Below are 13,384 nucleotides of genomic sequence, written 5' to 3' on the forward strand. Positions count from 1 at the left end.
ACACTTGGAATGCCCCCCTCCGCTCCTCGCCATCCCCCCCCCCAACTCTTCAAACATAACCGTGGGATCTTTCACTTCCGCCTGAGAGGACAGATATGGGGGGACAATCTCCCAGCCCACCGCACTGCTCTTGTCATGGCTTCCGCAAGTCTCTGGGGACAAGATATCTGGAGTTGTCAGCTCTACGCCAATTAGATTTTAATATTAAAATCTGGATTCAAATCCCATTAGCGGGCCTGAGACTTAGCATCTCCTCAACACCGCCAGGAGTGGTTCATTCCTGCGGGGTTCAACAACTCCCCACTAACAGGGAAGTGGTGGCCCGACTCCACTGGAGTGAAGGGAGAGCATGCAGGCCCCTCCCAGAAGTTAGCAGTAAGGGGGGGTGCCCCCTGGGCACTGCCAGCCTGGCATTGCCAGCCTGGCCTCCTGGCACTGCCCAAGGGGCAAATTGGCAATGCCCAAGAGGCACCCTGGCACTGCCCACCAGGCATCGGGCAGTGCCAAGAGGGTGGAGCCAGGGGGGTCAGGGCTAGAGGGCTGGGGCCAATTGGAGGTGGGGGGGAGATTGGTGGGTGTGAGTGGTCTTGCTGCCACTCTACATTGGGACCAGTGGCAGAGGGAGGGACGTCGGCGATCGGGCTGGCCATTCGGGTGGGGGGGTGTCAATGGTGTCGGGGCTGCCAGGTGGAGGGGGGGGGGGCGTGAGGGACTGCCAGAGCGGATTAGGACTGCAGGTGGGGGAGGGGGGGAGAGAAGAGGTCGGGGAGACCGGGGCGGTCTGGTGGTGGGGGGACATCGGGGCTGGCCCGGAGAGGTCCAGGAGGTCAGCAATCAGGGATGAGGGGATCGGAGGCGCAGCAATGAGAAGGTCGCGGAGCTAGCCAGCAATTGAGCTGGCCAGCAATCAGGACGCCGGCAATGCGGGGCTACTGTGCATGCGCCGATCTCGACGCTGACAGCTCGACACGTGCAGTGGCCCACTCAGCACTTTGCTGTCGTCCTCTCCAGCGGGAATAGGTCCCGTCCACTGATTTTCAACGTGACTCTCTCTCAGGCACTCTGTAGTGCTCAGAGTGTGGGAGATTCATTTTGAAAATCATTTGAAAAGATTTACTCCAGTTTTTACGTAAATTTGGCACTTAGAATATTTTTGGGCGAATCGCCCTCATGGTTTCAGTTCATGTGAAGGATAGCACTTTCACAGTCGAGCATTCCCACACTGGAGTGTCAGCTAGATTTGAAGTGGACCACTAACCACAATTTACAGTTGGGAGGCAGGTGATCTCGCAACCGAGCCACTCCCGACACCACACAAATAATTAAGGTGGGCTTTTCTATTTCAAATGTTTGACACATGCCCACAGAAATACTGATGGCCGTATCTTCTGCTTGATCATTTATAATGAAAAAGTTGACACAAATAAAAAGTAGTAGATTTCAGTGGAAAGTGCTACAAATAGCAGTGGGAGAGAACATCTCTTCAAAATCCTATTATTCTATGTGGGGCGAGTTGCATCCGTTATGTGCAAAGTTAAAGCTCTGAGACTGTTCAGGATGAATGCAAAGTCTTATATGTACGTTTATGCTGGATGTTGTGAAAGCAGCCTCCTCTACCCAGTGGTACAACCCTCCTCACTTCAATTCCAACTCTTATTCTCATACATGAAGTGATTTCATGGAAAACGCTTCATTCGATGAAAAAGAAAGACTAAAATATCTCTCCACCTGGCACAGGAATGTTTGTCTCATTCTCTGGGGTGATTCAGCAACTTCGGGATTTTCAGCACATGAGTGACTGGACGTGGCTCCCCTCGCATGACCTGTGCCCACAGAGGGAGCTCTGCTGTGTTTTCTTTTTAAAAAAAACCCTGATGTACAGCTTCTACCACCCTCCAATTTGCATATATCGGATGTCACACTCTGGGGTTCTGTTGTGATTTGCGAGAAGCTTTGGCGTGACGCGTTTGGCGCGGCTATAAAAGTTTGCAAAGTGGTCAGTGGAAATGCAGAGTTGGAACATAGAGGTGTGAGACGAGCAGACAACCTTTAAGGAGGAAGAAAACATGGCACAAGGTCAGAGAGCTTCAGGAGCAGAGAAAAAGAAACCTGTTGGAGTGAATGAATGAATGAATGAAGTTGTTGCAGTGACAAAAGTGTGTGGGGAAGATATTACAACTTAAAATCTTAGCCCTGAAACAGAAAAAAAAAATCTGTTGAGAGTTGAATGTTCTGAAACGTTCTGTTACATTATATATTAGGCTACTAGAAATTGTTACTCTCCAAAAATTGAAGAAGGTGGAATGATTGATACTTGCGATTTGTTAAAATTGAAGTTAGGGATAATCACATCAGGTTTGCGGATTCCCCCTTACTGTAACCGTTTCCTCTTGCTTCCTCCTTAGCTTTGGCCGTGGCCGGTACGGATTTTCAGTGTGAGGTCAACCACAGAGACCACAGGACAGCCGATTTCGGTTTCAGCCGACTCGTTGTGAGACGGGGGGCTCGCTTCACCATCACCGTGAGTCTGTCCGGCAGGGGCTACCAACCCGCCCAGGATCAGATCTCCGTTATTGTGGAAACAGGTAGGGGAGTCCTGTGTGTGTGTGTGTGAGAGAGAGAGAGAGATGAAGGAGACAAGAAGCATTGGTCCCGTGTTTTGTGACCCCCCCTTGTTCAGATATCATGGAAATTAAAAGGAATCTGCCCCCCCGGGTATACAGAACGTTTTAAAACCAAACCAAATGCTTGAAATTGTTGTCAAGAAAGGGAATTTGGCAGCCAAATTTGCGCACAGCAAGCTCCAAAACACAACACATGCGAAAAAATGACCAGATCAGCCCTATCAGTTGATTGAGGGATAAATATGGGTGAGATCATTGGGAGAATTCTCCTATAATAATAAAAACATAAATTACTGTATAAAATACTGTTCGGTTGAATTTATACCTGAAAAGATTCTCAGGCCTCCCTGTGGTGTGTTTCTCAGTGATGGGAGGTGGCACGCCGTTAGCTGGAGGTGGGATCTTCTGATCCCGTCGCTATCATTGGTATTTCTCATTGATTCGATCCCTCATCGCCGGGAAACCCGCAGCGGGGTGCGCCATCGGCGGGACCAGATGATCCCGCTGGCGTGAAGAGCCAGAAGAACTCTGTCACTGATGCTGTTAGACCTGCTGAGTTTACCCAGTATTTTCTGTATTTATTTCAGATTTTCAGCATCTGCAGTATTTTGCTTTTATCTGAGGCAGAATTCTCCTGCTCTTCTCCCAAGACGGTGCCCAGGGAGGCTTTGTGTTCACCCGAGAGAGCAGACAAGGTTTTGGTCTAATGTCTCATAGAATCATAGAATCCCTACAGTGCAGAAGGAGGCCATTCAGCCCATCGAGCCTGCACCGACAATAATCCCACCCAGGCCCGATCCATGTAACCCTATATATTTATCCTGCTAATCGCCCTGACACTAATGGATAATTTATCATGGTCAAACCACCTAACCCGCACATCTTTGGACTGTGTGAGGAAACCAGAGGACCCGGAGGAAACCCACGCAGACACGGGGAGAACCTGCAAACTCCACGCAGACAGTGACCCAAGCCGGGAATCAAACCCGTGTCCCTGGTGCTGTGAGGCAGCAGTGCTAACCACTGTGCCACCATGCTACCCTTTCTCATTTGAATGATATGTTAATGTAGTTTATTACACTAACTACTGCCAATGTAAGGCTAGACTTATAATTGCTTCAAATTCAAATTTATTAAATCATCTGATAAAGTAGCAGAGAGACATCTGATATGAGCATTTGTACTATATCTTCTCAAAGCAATTTCCACATAACAAATTCCTTCCATTCTGCTCACCTGGCTGTACTTTAGAAGGGTTCTGAGGGAAAGGGAAATACAAAGTTCTCATGTGCACAGAGCATAGTTCCCCCACTTGCCCAACATGGAAGGATAGAGAATCCAAGCTACATTATTACTGCCCAACTCAAATCCGTGCTTCTATTTGTCAAAGCTCATTGCTGGCACAGTTGAGGAAACATGTTGCTTGCAATGAAATTATAAAGTTGCTAAAGGGAAGGGTTGTGTTTACTGAAAACTCAGCACAAAGTAAAAATCTCTTGCCAGAATTAGCTTATACTGATTATTATGCCATTTTGAACAAAATTGCCAGTATTCATACTGAAGAGGTGTTAACAATAGGTGGAGATTGAGGTTGTGCCTACCAATGCCTATGCACTTCCAACCTGTCCCAACTAAGTTCAAGGATTCTGAATCCATTAAAATTCCACAGGAAAATTGAGGATGTGCATCCACTAGAACTGCAGAGCAATTGGGTAATAGACAGAACATAGGGAAATGGAGATGAATGCTGTGAATTCATTGCTTCTCTGTGCTGAATAATATTGGCATATTTGTATCGTTGTGAAGTAGCTTGCATGATTATATAACTTCAGAGCCAGAGTGGAGTGGAGCAGAGTGCTGAAAGACTAATGGAGCAAGTTTGTCTAAGTAGTTGAGAGGACATCAAGAATGATTCCAAGACTTGGACAGAGGGGAATATACGTCATGCCCAAATAAATGAATAAGGGGCACACATGCATCCCCTTCTCCCAGCAGTTACTCTAAAGCTGCATTGTTCACTTAGACTTGAACATTGTGCTGAGTATAAGCCCCTAGACCTATAGTTAGAGTTTTAGATTATGAGAGGAAATCGTACACACTTAATCCCTTACAGTAACTGAGAAACCAAAATATATGATGAACGCTCCCCGGTCTCTACAATATGATAGATTAGGTTTTAACTTTATTTCTATCTGCTGTTGTGATTCAACTCTTTTAAGACCATTTGATTCACTGATTTGCTTCACTAAAGTTGCAAACAGAGATGTTAAAAGTTATGGAAAATACCTTCTGAAATGTACACAAAATCCATAAAAGAGGTGGTGGCTTCTAACAATTGTGTTCAGGAGGAGAAAGTGTAAGAGATCATGAGAGTCCCTGTCGATTATTGTGAGGCAGCTGGTTTCAGATATGGGTTGAGATGATTGGACAGATTGACCAGAAGGGTAAGACAGTTCAAGCAATTAGACAAACACCTGAATTGTTTTGTGATCCTTGTGAGCACCAGTAAATTCCTGTACTGATAGGAAATTGGGTGTCTTATCCTGACCAACGGGAGAAGCAAGTGTCGAAGCAATAGTTTAGCCCATGCAATGTGAGTCCATGCAATTGCAGTTGAGCAGGATGTAGAGGGCAAAGCAGAGAGATTTTTTGTGTGACAAAGTGAGTCACAAAACCAGCAAGTATTTTTTTCAAAGGTTGGCGGGGCTTGTAAAATGAGCAATATTGCAAAGTTGTCAATTAAACCTTCCACATAATTTTCCTCTTTATGGAATAAAGACCTTGTGAACCTTCCCAGGCATTCAATAACACCCATTTTCTGCCTTGCCGATGTTGAGCGTTCTGTCAGCTTCTTTGGCTCCTCCAAGTCTAACCTGGAGTAAAAAATGTGCCTATGCTGCATAATTCTGCACAAACCTTTCACCGTTCCTAAAGAGTGTCCCGAACATTTGTGAAAAATGTCTGTTCATCTGCAGTGCAGTCTTGCATATAATCAAATAGTCTGTTGGAACTTTCTGGTCCCATTCTGTTTCCTTTTATTTACACAAACTTTTGTTGTGCTATCAAAACAATCTAGGCGCCAAGCCCCTCAATGCCAGTTGAAGTAGCCATCTGAAAAGTGGTATAGATGAGTTGCAATTTTAATGCCAGCATCAAATGCAATCTTTTTCGATGATAAAGACTGAAATACAAAGCACAAGTCGAAAATCAATGTTTTATGTGAAATTCTACAGATAACGTCCAAATGATTTCTGTGCTGTTAATCCTGTCTATTGTTTTAATTAACTTAGCTTGTCTGCACATGTAATCTTTTCAACGTTAGGAATGCAGTAATTGTGTTCTGCACAGTCAGTTTTGATTTTATTTTCAACCATACTTCCTAGAGGGGCTAAAAGGAATTCAGTTAACATGAGCAAAGAAAAATGTATTCAGAATTCTTCTATCAAAGGTTGAAAATTAAATTTGAAAACTTGCTGGTTACCCATTAGAACATTTCAGACTTTGCTTGGTACTGACTGCGGTTAGGATGAAGTCAAATATATGTAAGGCCATTGTCAGTTCTGACAATTTTTCGATGGGAAGCCACCTTATCGATGCAAAATGTGTTCAGAACTAATCTAGAAATAGAAAACACAAGAGCATTGAGCTGAAATCATGGTGTGATATTAGGAACAAATCTATAAGCGCATTGTATGTAATTCCTTTTTTAGCCATCTTAATGGGAAGCATGTAGAGGAATTTTAGGTAAATTTATGAAAGCTTTTATTTCTACTATTATACCTGGTTTTAAACTTTTGGGCTGATTTTTTGTGATCCTGTGATATTGGGCTTGAAGGAGGGGGAAGCTGGGGAGCCACATTGCCACAGCTGCCCGATGCATTTGCACCAACGGGGATGTTTCCTAAGGTGACCTGGGAAGCAGTTTGCCGAGCCACTGCAGAGAGCAAGACAAGCAATTCATACACTTCAGACCACAACTGGGGAAATTTTGTGGCTCTGCTGGCATTTAACCAGTGGTGGAACAGTCCCCCAACCATGTGCAGAGACGGCCAGCTTCATGAAGGTGGCATTTCTGTGGCAAGCTGGGGGATCATTGGAGACAAGAAACTCCATGCCCTAAAGAGGCGACCACCCGAGACCCAGATGCTTCTGCCAGATGGTTTTCCCTTTGCTCCGAGGGGCCTGCTGGTGTGGCCCCTCTAAAATTTTTATTTAGATTTATGCTTCCAAAAGCCCCATTTGAGGCTCCATTGAATTCCCTCATAGGGAGCCACCCAACTGCCCTTAATAGGATGGCAAGAATGGAAGAGTCAAATGGAGTTCGGCCAATCTCCCTCCGTGCAAATGTGCGCAGGAGATCTTTGATTTGTCTTGACAATGGGGTCCCAAAGCCTGTGGGGAAAATTCTGCCCTTTCAGTAAATTAATTAAAAACCATACATTGTGTATTGAAATTTGCTCTTTTGCCATTCCAGTGTCAGTCACCTTATTACTTTGCATCATCATTTTAGCAAGTGTACAATAACACTACACTTAGAGGGGAAGTTAGAAAGAAACATAGAAAAACTACAGCACAAAACAGGCCCTTCGGCCCCACAAGTTGTGCCGAACATATCCCTACCTTTTAGGCCTACCTATAAACCTCCATCCTATTAAGTCCCATGTACTCATCCAGGAGTCTCTTAAAAGACCCTATTGAGTTTGCCTCCACCACCACTGACGGCAGCCGATTCCACTCGCCCACCATCCTCTGTGTGAAAAACTTCCCCCTAACATTTCCCTTGTACCTACCCACCAGCACCTTAAACCTATGTCCTCTCATAGCAGCCATTTCCACCCTGGGAAAAAGCCTCTGAGCGTCCACCCGATCTATGCCTCTCAACATTTTATATACCTCTATTAGGTCTCCTCTCATCCTATGTCTCTCCAAGGAGAAAAGACCGAGCTCCCTCAGCCTATCCTCATAAGGCATGCCACTCAATCCAGGCAAAATCCTTGTAAATCTCCTCTGCACCCTTTCAATGTTTTCCACATCCTTCCTGTAATGAGGCGACCAGAACTGAGCACAGTACTCCAAGTGGGGTCTGACGAGGGTCTTATAAAGCTGCATCATTATCCCCGGACTCCTAAACTCAATCCCTCGATTGATAAAGGCCAGCACACCATACACTTTCTTAACCACCTCCTCCACCTATGGACCCAGACCCCAAGATCCTTCTGATCCTCTACAGTACTAAGAGTCTTTCCCTTTATATTGTACTCCTTCATCCCATTTGACCTGCCAAAATGGACCACTACGCATTTATCTGGGTTGAAGTCCATCTGCCACTTCTCCGCCCAGTCTTGCATCCTATCAATGTCCCTCTGTAACTTCTGACATCCCTCCAGACTATCCACAACCCCACCAACCTCCATGTCGTCAGCAAACTTACCAACCCATCCCTCCACTTCCTCATCCAGGTCATTTATGACAATGACAAACAGCAAGGGTCCTAGAACAGATCCCTGGGGCACTCCACTGGTGACCAACCTCCATTTAGAAAAGGACCCATCTATCCCCACTCTCTGCCTCCTTTGGGCAAGCCAGTTCTGGATCCACAGGGCAGCAGCCCCTTGGATCCCATACCCTCTCACTTTTTCTAGAAGCAAAGTTATACAATTAAAAAGTTTTATTGCTAATGGCTTTTGTGCTAATAATTCCTAGTTTAAAATAACTTGGAATTAATCTTCTATTCATTTTCATCCCAAAGATTTACAGATTACGTGTTAACTAATGGTTCTGTAAGGATAGTACTTTGAAGTTGGAGAAGGTCAGGCAAAGCCTAATATTAGAACAGATCCAACACTGTTACAAAATTACTGGACAGAATGTCTATCGCTGTACCTTAAAGCAGCAGATTAGTTGCAAACTGCTTTGGTATATCCAAATATTGTGACACATGCTCTAAAATGCATGTTTCATGTCAGCACCACCTTGGTACTGCTGCAGAGCAGAATTGGTACGTTTTTTGAAAGCAGGATAGATTAAGCTTAATACTCAGCGAGTAGCAGCAATCTACAAATACAACAGTTTGGGGGCAATATTTCAGATCCACCTGAGACGTGTTGGTAATATTCCAGAGGTGGCTCATTGTTGGTATCTCTCAAGCAATAAAAATTGAATATGTGACAAAGGAGTAGATTTTGACATTTTACGATAGCGTAAAACATGTCAGAATAAATCAACAGACTGTCTTACTTCTCACAAGATTTTTTAAAATTTCTATTCAAGTCAGTGGAATATAGGCAAACAGCACACAGTCAAGATCTACCATAGTGTATCCATCTTAAAATGATTGTCGATGAAGTTCAAAATAAATAATCTAAAAATAGGTGAAGTGTTTAAAACTGCTGATTCAATTAATCACCAGTGATTAATTCTTTCTAACGTCATGTGCATTGCCAATTCTATATTTAGGAAACATTTGAAGCTTCGGAATAAAGTAAAAGAATCAAGATTGTAAATGGTGAAACAAGTTGCATTTCTCAGAAAATGGAGCAAATGCACAGCAGATCCTTTTAGTGCATGCAAATAGAAAGGTCAAGATGACATTTTAGAGGTAGACATTTGGCAGAGCTGAAAAATGTAAGAGAAATGTGCCTCTTGATATGATAATCCACTCCCTTGCTTTTTTTCCCATATCCCAGCATTTTCTTTCTCCATCGAGGACCTAACCACTTCTCTTTTGAAAGTTACTATTGAACTCTCGCAGATAGTGTATTCCAAATCCAAACCACTCATTATGCAAATTAATTATTCCTCCAGTCGCTCCTGCTTTTCTTGCCAAACTATCTGCAACTTGTAGTTATCGTCCCTTCGACCACTGGAAACAGTTTATCTTTTTTTACTCCCTCTAAACTTTACTATGTACTTCTATCAAATTTCTTCTTTGCCTTCTCTTCTCAAAGGAGATCAATTCCATTTTCTGCTCCATCACATAACTATAATCCCACTACCCTGGAACCAGTTTTGCAAACCTCTTCCTGTATTGGACAAATTATGCTAAAGTGTGCATCGGTTATTTTGGGTAGTTGCAGCAGCTGTTCACACCTCGTTAAAGTGCGATTCCTCCACAATCTGGGTTATTTGCCATTGCAAAGTTTCGGCTGCGCTTTACAATCGAGTTTAAGTTTGGTTCTTCACACACTATGAACCCTATCTGTTGCCAGAATCAGTTCTGGCAAAGAAATTTCACGTCAATATCTCAAAAGAGTCACTAAATTGTGGACGTCTGAAGAATATTGCTGACTGGCACGAGAGAATTTGTATTTTTTTTTGAAAAGTTGAAAACTAAAGGATGATCTGTAATGATCATCACCTAAAGAAACAGTAAAAGTAACTCAAAGAACAAAATGGTGTGAAAATAACTGTAAAGGCAAGGTAAATTTACTGAAAAAAATCACATAAAAATTGAAGAATGTATGAAATCAAACGGAAAATTACATTCATAAACCTGCCACTTCCCCCTTTTTCTTCTCTTATTTTACAGTTACTAATGTGGGTAGAATTTATACTTAATGTTAGTCTGTGTTATTTGGGTGCAGATGCTGACTAGTTTACTGCATTGTTCCAGCATTCTCTGTTTCTATTTCCAATTTGTGGCATTTATAAATTTTCATTTGTTTTACCTGCACCCTCATTGAGAATGTTCCCAGTGCGCCTTTTAAAAGTAATAAAAAGCAGGATTAAGCTTCAGGTTCTTCTCTCAATTTTGTGGTAATTTTTCAAAGAATGTGTGAAATGGAGTGCTGAGAATCATTGAAGACAATAAACACAAGATGGCGGAATCAACAATAGTGCATTCGCCTAGTTAATCCTAGAAATTATTCATTTCAATTGTGCGTTAATTCACGCAACCTTGTCCCCTCAAGTTCAGTGATAAATCATCAATTTAAAGTATAAATCAGCTTAAATCACCCAAATAACGAACACAATAATGAATCGAATGCCTTTTATCTTATAATCATTGTGAAGTGCTCAATTTATGTAACATATTTGATTTGTAACATCATTTACACTGAGTTGAAATGAATCTTAAATGTTTCACTGCTTTTGGTAGAATTTGACATGTATGGTGACCTCATTCAAAACTATCTCAAACTGGCGATGAATGATTAAAAAATTTGTCCTAACACTCAATTTCTTTTTATTACGACTGCTAGAAATTTGTAGCCAAGAGGTACTAGAAAATAATGAAAAAGATTTACAAGAGCAAAACCAGAACTGAAGGGTTATAACTCTCTGATTCAACAGGCTTGGACTCTTTTCTGAAACAAGGCTCAGGGGCAATCTATTAGGTGTATGAAGGAATTGTTAACCAAAACCTTTGCTCCAGTTAAATAATAGAACAAATCTTTTAAATCAAATCATGTCTTTATCAGGAAAATACAACAAAATTGTAAAATATTTATGACAGCTACAAGACTGACTCTCTTACACTATATCACAAATTAATACTTCTATTCCCCTATAAATCTACTATAAGAAGTATACAAACATAGATTTTAACTATTTATATTTAGCTAATGGATCTGTAGGGGTGTCTTTATCCACTCATGCTGGACAGGCATGGAGAGAGATCAGAGCTTAAAGTTTGAAGTTCCTTTCTATTGTCATGTGGTTCTTTCTTCTCTTCAAGACTTTCTTAATTTTTTCCTTGGCTCAAAGACATGCAATTTCGCACTGACCATAGGCATATCATCCAAATTGGTTTATTGCAGCTGCCTGACCTTAGGGCAGAGTCCTGAGCCTGTGTAACATTTAAAATTGGACTTCTGGCTCTCTTTGTATTTGATTTCTGTCCACTTGATCAATTAGAATGACTTTATTATCATGGATGTGTTGGTACAGCTTCCCCCTTGAAAACAATCACCATCCTGTATCCTGCTCACTTTATCACCCATCGTAAAACCAAACCTTTGTCACAAGTAAACCGAGCAGTCCACATACTCAGCCAGGAGCTTAAAAACCTTATTTTCAGAAGTTAGTCATATTTCCCATCAGGTCATAGTAGTCTTTTTGTTGTTTGGCCATTTTTGTATTAGACAATAGCTCGTTGGCCACAGAATTAATTTGGATAGTCGTTGAGAGGACATTTCCATTCATGGAGGAATCCAAGGCTAGCGACTATGAAGTCAACTAATAAATCCAATGAACAAAATAGTTAAGCAGGAACCTCTTTACCCAAAACAAAGTTAGAATATGGAGGTTTTTTTATTCACTCATGGGATGTGGGTGTCGTTGGCTGGGCCTGTATTAATTACCCCTAATTGTCAACCACATTGCTGTGGATCTAGAGTCACATGTAGGCCGGACCAGGTAAGGATGGCAGATTTCCTCCCTTAAAGAACATTAGTGAACCAGATAGGTTTTTGCAACAGTCAACAACGGTTTCATGGTCATTATTAGACTTTGAGTTCCAGATTTTTTTTTCCATGAATTCAAATTTGACCATCTGCCTTGGTGGGATTCGAATCCTGGTCCCCAGAGCATTAATCACCCTTGATTTCTGGATTACTAGTCCAGTGACAATACCACAATGCCACCACAGGAGTGGCAAATAGTATAAGTGCCTTTAGATAAGTAGTTAAGGGAGAAAGGAATAGAAAGAATATGCAGATGAGGTTCGATGAAGTAGAATGAGAAAAGGCTGATGTGGAGCATTGATACAAGCAAAAGCCAGTTGGACAATATGGGCTGTTTCCGTGCTGTAGATTTTATGCTTATTATTGTCAGATAACTAACAGCATAAAAAAGTTAACTGCTTCCTGCTTTGACAGTTTGAAAATAAATTGTTTTAGTTGTGGTTGAGTGGAGACATTAAACTGACACATCTCAGCCAGTGGTGTAAACAGAACATATTACATAAACAGAAAACAGTCAATCGATTCCTAGTGGGAGTCCCTGCAGTGAAATGTCCTCATTAACTCAATATATGGTTTTAATCTTCTAGTTTGTTGTTTGTTCCTTTGAAAACAAGCCCATTACATTTAAATAAATGTCGCTAACATTCACTAGTACTTGTTTCCTACTTGGGTGCCCATGTAGAACTTTAGGCTGCAGCATAAAACAAGCAACACATCACACGTAAGTCAAAAGCAAAGCTAGATAATGTATATATAACAGAGAATCCAAGTTTGCCACACCAAAGTTCTTAGAATCTTAGAAACCCTACAGCACAGAAAGAGGCCATTCGGCCCATCGAGTCTCCACCGACCACAATCCCACCCAGGCCCTATACCCATATCCCTACATATTTACCCATTAATCCCTCTAACCCACGCATCCCAGGACACTAAGGGCAATTTTAGCAAGGCCAATCAACCTAACCTGCACATCTTTGGACTGTGGGAGGAAACCGGAGCACCCGGAGAAAACCCACGCAGACACGAGGAGAATGTGCAAACTCCACACAGACAGTGACCCAAGCCGGGAATCGAACCCAGGTCCCTGGAGCTGTGAAGCAGCAGTGCTAACCACTGTGCTACCGTTCACCCAGTGTTTCCGCTGCCCAAGATCTCCATTAAAACAGACAGACCAGTATGTACTAAAAGTATTACACATGTGTACACTTATAATGCAAACAATATTCAGACTCTTGTTTCTCAGCACTTGGATTGGACAGTGGGCTAACTGCATAACACATCTCGAAACCAACTCTTGTATCATACTGGTGTCACTATTCATGATATCCATGTTTGACAACATCAGCAGCAAAAAGG

General features: G+C 42.4%; 1 protein-coding gene across 1 annotated transcript in view; it reads left to right on the top strand.

The window, feature by feature from the left end:
* Positions 1–1,790: 1,790 nt before the first annotated feature.
* LOC144508466 (protein-glutamine gamma-glutamyltransferase 2-like) overlaps positions 1,791–13,384 on the top strand; it is a 65,732-nt gene continuing 54,138 nt past the window's right edge. The window contains exons 1-2 of the mRNA XM_078236404.1: positions 1,791–2,076; positions 2,406–2,585. Of these exons, the coding sequence (XP_078092530.1) occupies positions 2,067–2,076; positions 2,406–2,585 (190 nt within the window). The 5' untranslated portion in view covers positions 1,791–2,066. The remainder of the gene's footprint in view (positions 2,077–2,405; positions 2,586–13,384) is intronic.

Source organism: Mustelus asterias, chromosome 20 (assembly GCF_964213995.1).
Source record: "Mustelus asterias chromosome 20, sMusAst1.hap1.1, whole genome shotgun sequence".
NCBI classification, from domain to species: Eukaryota; Metazoa; Chordata; class Chondrichthyes; order Carcharhiniformes; family Triakidae; genus Mustelus; species Mustelus asterias.